The sequence below is a fragment of the Cebus imitator genome, unplaced genomic scaffold (assembly GCF_001604975.1).
Source record: "Cebus imitator isolate Cc_AM_T3 unplaced genomic scaffold, Cebus_imitator-1.0 Scaffold121, whole genome shotgun sequence".
NCBI lineage: Eukaryota > Metazoa > Chordata > Mammalia > Primates > Cebidae > Cebus > Cebus imitator.
Window position 1 is genome coordinate 3,724,434 of NW_016107436.1, and position 8,354 is coordinate 3,732,787.

General features: G+C 43.9%; 1 protein-coding gene across 1 annotated transcript in view; it reads left to right on the forward strand.

Annotated features, from left to right (window-relative positions):
* Window positions 1-1,678: 1,678 nt before the first annotated feature.
* Window positions 1,679-8,354, forward strand: part of USP32 (ubiquitin specific peptidase 32) — a 213,830-nt gene continuing 207,154 nt past the window's right edge. Inside the window, exon 1 of the mRNA XM_017539840.2 lies at window positions 1,679-2,031. Coding sequence (XP_017395329.2) covers window positions 1,974-2,031 — 58 coding nt within the window. The 5' untranslated portion in view covers window positions 1,679-1,973. The remainder of the gene's footprint in view (window positions 2,032-8,354) is intronic.

The window sequence follows — 8,354 nt, forward strand, 5'->3', positions numbered from 1 at the left end:
CTCACGCCTGTTATCCTAGCATTTTGGGAGGCCGAGGCGGTCGGATCACCTGAGGTCGGGAGTTTGAGACCAACCTGACCAACGTGGAGAAACTCCATCTCTACTAAAAATACAAAAATTAGCTGGGTGTGGTGGCATGCGCCTGTAATCCCAGCTACTCAGGAGGCTGAGGCAGGAGAATCACTTGAACCTGGGAGGCGGAGGTGGCAGTGAGCCGATATCGCGCCATTGCACTCTAGCCTGGGCACCTGACAAGAGCGAAAATCCGTCTCAAAAAAAGAAAAACACAGAATATTACCTTCTTTCTCTAGCAGGGTATATTAGAATCTGTTGGTTTTAGGACCTAATAACTTTCCCTGGCCCTAAATCACCTAACTGGCACCTTGAGTGTAATCCAATCCAAATGGTTACTTTTTCAATATTGCTTTCTTTTCCAGAAGCTTTATTCTGTGATTGTAAGTTGTAAACAAACTAAATAATTCCACTGTACATATATATCCCATTTGGTTTCTCCATTTATGGCTCTAGGCGTATTCACCTTTTGGCTCTCGTGAATAATGAATGCTATTCGAAACACGGGCGCACCAACAGCTGTTCCCATCCCTGCTTTCCATTCTTTGGGAAACGGAGAGGTGGACTGGGAGAGCAGACACGTGCTGCCACGCCATGAACCTGGAAGGCACGATGCCAAGTGAAATAAGCCAGTCACGGAAGAGAAAGGTTGCAGAGTTCCACTCAGAGGAAATACTTGAGTAGTAAAATTGGGAGAATAGGACGGGGGTTGCCACCGACCAGTGGGAGGGGGAATGGGGAGTTACCGTTTAATAGACACACTTTTGCAAGATGAAAAACGGTGGGAAATGGGACGTGGCAATGGATGCCCACTAACGTCAATGTTCTGAATGCCACTGAACTCACTTAGAAATGGTGAAAATGGTACATTTTGTTACGTATATTTTACCATAGATTAAAAAAAAGAAACCCAAACGACTCCACTCAAGCCTTGTAGCCCTCATGTTTCTGGGGGAGAAACTCTGGGAGAGGATAAGCCTTTTGCACAGCGCTTTCCAGAGAATGCGTACAAGAGGCAGGCTCAGGCAGAGAAGGTGCGCCGGGCGGGCTAGCTGACCCGAAAAGGCAGATCCACTTCGTTACAAGGTTCACTTTCCTCAGGGCTCTCCCGCTAGGAGTGAGCATTCTTTCGTCACAGGAACGCCTTGAGATTCTCCTTTCCTTTCACAACGCCCTCCCTGTCAAAGACGTCCCTAACGTTGGGAGTTCCCTGCCTGCCCACTCCTTTTTCTCCTGAGCCGCATGCCGCATCCCTCAGAACCCGGTTCCCTAAGATTGCGCGATCTTCCACGTTGGGTCCCGGCCACTGCCACACTAAGTCTGCAGCCCGGACCACCCCTCCACCCCCAGCAAAGAGCGCGAGAACGTGTGGGCGGGCGGGGTCGTCCTCAAGTGCCCCGGAAGTCACCGCCCCCTGCCGCCGGCGGAGGCGCCCGGGCGGGCCGCGCGGCTTGGATTGGCTAGAAGTTGGGATGATGCGTTACGTGCGGCGATGCGTCCCCCTCCCCACCGCTCCTGCGCGCGGTTAGCGTGGGGCGGGGCGGAGCGTGCGGCCCTGGGCGGCCATTACCCGGAACAGACCCAGGCCTCGGGTCCCGTGACCCTCGGCGGGGCTGGCGGGAGGGGGCGGGGGAGGGAAGAGGGCGTGAGGAGGGAGGAGAGAGAAGGGCGGAGTAGGAGGGAGGGAAAGGGGGGCGGGGTGGAAGCGGGTCACGTGATCCACCATGGAGGCGGTGGCGGCGACCGGGAGGAGCCGCCGGGGCAGAAGCCGCACTTGTTAGTGTGGGGGGAGGTGGGGGTGGGGGACGCCGACACCGTCACCCAGGGACGCCGAGGAGAAGGCGGGAGGGGGGTGGGGGCGAGATCAGGCTCCGACCCCCGGCCGAGGGGATGTGGGGAGCATGGGCGCCAAGGAGTCACGGATCGGATTCCTCAGCTACGAGGAGGCGCTGAGGAGAGGTGAGGGGGGAGGGGTCTGGGCGAGCTGCCTGGGAGGCCGGCGATGGGCAGCCCGGAGGGTGGGTGACCAGGAAGGAGAGGGGAGGTTGAGGGCGTGGGGCGCCTGAGGCGGAAGGGAAAGGCGGCAGACCACGGGGAGTGTGATGGGGGAGAGAGATCGGGTGGGAAGCAGCGTTTGGGAATTAGGACCGTATGGAAAGGGGCGAAGCTTGCCCTGAGAGAGGGGGATCTGGTGCTGGCAGGGCAGTGCCTATGCTCCCTGGTGGCGTTGTTATCTTGGATGTGTCCAGAGAAGTCCTCTCCCCGTTTTCTTGGGCGGCTCCAGCCCTTTCAGCCCCCCTCATCCTTCACTGCCATTTTTCTCCTATCATTCCTTCATAAAAACCTCCAACAACATCTTAACTGCGTTCCTAACAGCTTTAGCTGGAAGGGGGCGAGGAGGCGGCTGCAAAGCGCTTCTTTCTGCTACTGGAAGCCCCTTCCTATGTGGGGAGTCCTTGCCTTTTCCGAGGGCCTATGCCAGTCTCTTGGGGACTGTGGCTGTTCACTCCTGCCACCCTTCACCGTTTGAGCAGCTGACTTTGATAACAACGACCTGAAATGAAGTTGTGTTTGAGGTGAGATGAAACTGGACAGCTGGCTTTGCCACCAGACCTTGTGTTAGGTTTCATCTCCTCCGACGTTGACCAGAGCCTTTGACTGCAGTTGATTCCCAGTTCTCGTTCCATCCCTCTCCATGAAATGGCACTGGGAAGTCCAGCATTCAGATATTGTATCAAAGCTCCCTTTAGAGACTGGTCTAGCTGCCAGTCCCGGCCTGCTGCTTATTGGATGTGAGGCACAGTATATTGTTGGCAGCCCCAGCCCTCTGCGACTCACTGATACCTCTGTCCATGATCACTAAAGCACACGTTAACTGGAAGTGTCTGTTGCATAGTTTATGGCCGGAATGTCTTAATTTTTCATGACTGGGATTTCAGTGTGTGTAGATCTGTGCATGCTTTTATTTCTTTTAGACATTTAATGGATATTCTTGGTAAGAAGTAAAAAAGCATTAAGAAGATTAGGAGCTAGGTATTATGTTAACAGGTTTCCAAGTCAAGAAATCAGCCATGCCCCAGGTGGTTTTTTAGTAGCTAAGGATATAAAATGAAAATTATATTAAAAGACGGGTATTCAAAATGAGGCAGGAGAAGTGAACTCTTGTTCGTATATAGGAAGAAGAGGGATAAGTTCAGTTGGCCATCACCTGACAGTAAGATACAGAATTTAGATGTATAGGTGGTGGTGGATTTACCAGAATAACACAAATATGCCTTTTATGTCTGTCTTTTTTTCCCACCCCTGTGGAACAGTATAATGATTGTTTTTATGGACAATCTCACTTGAACTTTTTTTCTCTGCCCCAATATGAGAAATATTCCAAATTCTTGATGTGTTTCCAGCCCTAGTAGGCTAGTCATTTCCGGGATGCTGTTGAGCCTGACAGGTCTGGCCTCAATTAGGCAATGGCTCTCTACAAGGCGTGAAAGAGGACATTAGTCAAACTGATTTACAGCTGCAAGGTTTAGAAGTGTTTCTTAAGTTTGAGGGTGTGAATACCAGTGATGTACCTGGCATTGGAAATTCTAAAATTAAACTTTTATCCAACTCTAGCCTGTTTAATCTCTTATCAAACTAAGATTGTACGTTTGTAAATACAAATGAAGTTAATTGCATTTTAAACTGATCTGACTGGAACGTTTTTGTTCAGTTTCTTATACAGTGTCTGGCTGTTGAATTTCAAAACATATTTGAAGAGGTAGTGAAATATTTGTTAGGAGCTTATTTGTAACTATTGGAATGAATTTACATTTTACCAGTTTGCTTTAGAGGAAAATTAAAGCAAAAGAGAACAGCAGGTTGATAAAATTGTATTTCTAAATGTAAAACAGAAGCCCCCTTTCTTTGATAGCTCTTTAAACATGCTACTGTTTAGTAAATGTCAGACTGTAATATAGAATTTAAGTAAGATTACAGAAAGAGTTTATGAAGCTTCTGATAGAGCTAAAAGTGGCTTGGAACCTCTTGGGCGCTTAAGTAATTGCTAAAACCTGCATCCATTGGTTTCATTTACTTGTTTATATTGTATAAAATGAATGGGGGTAGGGGTAGATAGGATTTGACAAACACTCATTAGTTCAGTGTGTGCAAAACGATAAAACTTCTGAAATACTTGTCTCCTTGGCTTTACTTAAAATTGTTGAACACTAAATAATGCCTAGCTCTAATTAAGGTAGTATTAAAAAAATAGGCATATGTTACCATATACAAACATGGAATTGCAGGCAGTTTACCTTGCAAAGTGGGGCCTTGGAAACGAAGTGTTAATGTTAATGACAGATAACACTTACTGGACCTGAGTGGAAGGGCAGTCTCGTGACTTCAGTTATATTTGAGAAGCACCTAGAAATTAGGAAGATTGATTTTTGCACACTCTTTTAGCTAGACTGTCAATTGTCTAAACCTTAATATTTTCTGAAAGTGTGCATTTAAACACTTAAGGAGATGTATTGGTGGTAGTTCCTATTTTTTGTCTTGAATCTTTCTTAAATTTCTTGAGTAGAATACAAGGAAAGCCTTGACTCTTGTTTATATTGCATGTGTTTTCTAAGGAAGTTTACCTGTTGTATTTCATGGATACCGGAAATTTGAGCAGCATGTTCATCTTGTTTTCACCTCGTTGTTGCATCTAAGTTTGTGGCTTGTGTATTCTTAAAAATATATTTTAAATGCTTGGAATACGACATTCAAAAAACATTCAGTGAAAGATAAGTTGCATTTTAGATTGTTTTAGAACTGTAAGACATCTTAAAAATCTTTACCAGGCTAGGTGCGGTGGCTCACGCCTGCAATCCCAGCACTTTGGGAGGCTGAGGCAGGTGGATCATGAGGTCAGGAGTTCGAGACCAGCCTGGCCAATATGGTGAAACCCTATGTCTACGAAAAATTAGCTGGGCGTGGTGGCTCATGTCTGTAGTTCCAGCTGCTTGAGAGGCTGAGACAGGAGATTCGCTTGAACCTGGGAGGCGGAGGTTGCAGTGGGCTGAGATCATACCACTGCACTCCATCCTAGGCAACAGAGCAAGACTCCAGTTTTTTAATTCTGTCTTCTCTGCTCCTCTCTGCCTCCTTTCATCTTTCTGGAAACAAGATTGTAAGGTGATGTGTGTGTGTGTGTGTGTGTGTGTGTGTGTGTGTATGTGTGTGTGTAAGAATTGGCTGAATTAAAATGATTCTTAACTTTTAAATTGTAGTGATAAAATATAGTGGGTTTTAAATTGTAGTAGTAAAATATAGTGGGTGAATTTCTTCTAATCCCTTTCTTTAAAGTCTGGCATTTATATGCACTAAGTAGCTGGATGATGAACTATGGTGTGTCAGAAAGTTAGGTTATGGATTCACATTTTTAAATGTCCTTTTGCTCATTAATTCAGCAGATTTTTACAAATGGCTGGCTATGAATTAGGCACTAAGGAAATGGATAACCAAGACCCCTCTCTCTAGGATCATATAGCTTGAGTCAGTGATCTCCACTAAGTGTATGTAGACAGTCCCCAACTTGCGATTTGACTTTACGATGGTGCCAAATCTATAGCTTTCAGTAGAATCCATATTTCGGGACAGTATTCAATAAATTACATGAGATTTTCAACACATTATTGTGTTCGATTATTTTGTCCAACAGCATTACTATTTTAAGTGTTCTAAGCATGTTTAAGCTAGGCTAAGTTATGATGTTCAGTAAATTTGGTGTATTAAATACATTTTTGATTTAATGATATTTTCAACTTATGATGGGTTTATTGGGAGGTAATCTCATTGTAAGTCAAGGAATGTCTATTTGTATCAAAGAATGTAAGCCTATTCATAGAGAATAGGAATAAAATATTAGAAATTCTGTTTATAGTTCTAACTTGTGTATTTTTAGTAATGCACATAATATGTTCAAAAGTAGTATTTATTATTAAAAGTAGCATGTTATTTATAAATGATTAGCTTATGGTATATTAAATGCTGCAGTGCTATAAGACAAAGTGCTATGGAAATAGTAAGTGCCTCTAGCACTGTGCTCATTTTATAGTATGCTCAATAATTGTGTGTTAAAGAATTTAATTTCCTAGTCACTTATAGGTTATTGTGTTTGCTAGTGGAATAATTAAGCATGCAACAGTTGGCAATTCTAGTTCTTTTCATCTTGCTTATCCATCAAATCTAAGGTACTTTAAAACATTGACTCCCAACTAAGATTTTGTTCACCAATTTCTCGGTATTGATCTTAAAATTTCATTAGATTTATACTACCTATGATGTGATGTTAACTGGTTTAGCATAGCGTATCATTCTATACACGGAAATTGAATTTCACAGTCAGTACCTTCTGGAATGCAGTATTTATCTCCCTTATTGAAGCACACTTGTTTGCCTTCCTATGAATTTGTAAAATTCACCAGTGAACTTTCTAGCATTAGTTTGGAATTGTCACTTTCGGTTAAGCCTTTCAAAAGTGTTCCTAGCCGGATCTTACTATTTGTAAAGGAGAAAAATGGGGCAGTTTTAAATTAGTCTGCTTATATGTAGTCACCTGAGAGGTTGCAAAGGTGCTGTTTTCACTAATCTCACTGTTTCACTAATTTCACTGTTTTCACCTCACTAATCTTCAGTTCATAAGTTTGACATGTCACTGACAAAGAGGAGCTAAATATATTGATGAACCCCGGATTTTGGGCGATGAGCAAAATGAGGTGATGTCACTTGTTGGTTAGTGAGCTCCCCATTTACCAAACTGGACAGCTGCTGTTTGTTTTTTTCTTGTTCATTGTCTCCCTTTGTGCTTAGTGAGACTTTACAGTGACAGCACTCAGGGTTGCCTTCCAGAAAGATGTGTAAGTAAGTTAGAGATGGGTTGGTGATGCCCAACCAATAGCCAGCCATATTTTCTCAGGATGAGAAAAGGAAGATTTTTGGCACTTGATTATATGCTTGGATCACAGGAAAAGTTAGAGAAGTGATTATTATTTTTGCTGTCACTATAGAAAAATCTGTTTTTGCAGCACTAGAGTAATGCTGAGAGTTTGAATTAGAAGCTTTAATGTTAAACAGCTGCAGTGGTGGAGGGATTTTTATTTATGAACTAAAAGTTAGTAGTTGGATGGTGTACTGAGAAGATTAAGGTGGGACTGACAGTTCTTTTGATACTCTATCCAGGAAACATGGCTTCTTCTTGAGCTTGTTTATGCTTCTACTTTTGCTTTTTGGGCTTCATGACATTTGTGTTTAAGTTGAGCAATTTCACGTCTTTTCTGCATTCCAATAAGTCCTTTCATTTAATAATAAAGAAGTCTTGGAAGTTAGAGGTGTGTAGTTAATTATTGACATAAAAACCTGATAAAAACTAGTTCTTTCTGTTTCTTTTGTGTTATGTGTGTGTGTTATGCAGCAATAGAAGAGAATTTACTTTTATAGTCAGATCTATCCTAAGACATGTCTATTCAAAGATGGCTAGTATTCAAGGCCTTTCCTTAACACCCCTCTTTATTAGGGATTAGTAATCATTAACATAAGACTCTTAAATTTATTTTTATTGACTAGGCATGGTGGTTCATGCCTGTAATCCCAGCGCTTTGGGAGGATGAGGTGGGCGAATCACCTGAGGTCGGGAGTTTGAGACCAGCCTGGCCAACATGGAGAAGCCCTATCTCTGCAAAACAAACAAATAATTATTGAAATTTATTTATTTATTTATTTTTGAGACGGAGTTTTGCTCTTGTTACCCAGGCTGGAGTGCAATGGCGCAATCTTGGCACACCGCAACCTCCGCCTCCTGGGTTCAGGCAATTCTCCTGTCTCAGCCTCCTGAGTAGCTGGGATTACAGGCACGTGCCACCATGCCCAGCTAATTTTTTGTATTTTTAGTAGAGACAAGGTTTCACCATGTTGACCAGGATGGTCTCGATCTCTTGACCTTGTGATCCACCCGCCTCGGCCTCCCAAAGTGCTGGGATTACAGGCTTGAGCCACTGCGCCCGGCCTTGAAATTTATTTTATTTATGTATTTATTTTTGAGACAGAGTCTTGCTCTGCCACCCAGGTTGGAGTGTAGTGGCACAATCTTGGCTCACTGCAACCTCTGCCTCCTGGTTCAAGTGATTCTCTTGCCTCCAACTCCCAAGTAGCTGGGACTACAGGCGTGTGCCACCACATCTGGCTAATTTTTATATTTTTTAGTAGAGATGGGGTTTCGCCATGTTTTCCAGGCTGGTCTCGAACTTCTGGCCTCAAGT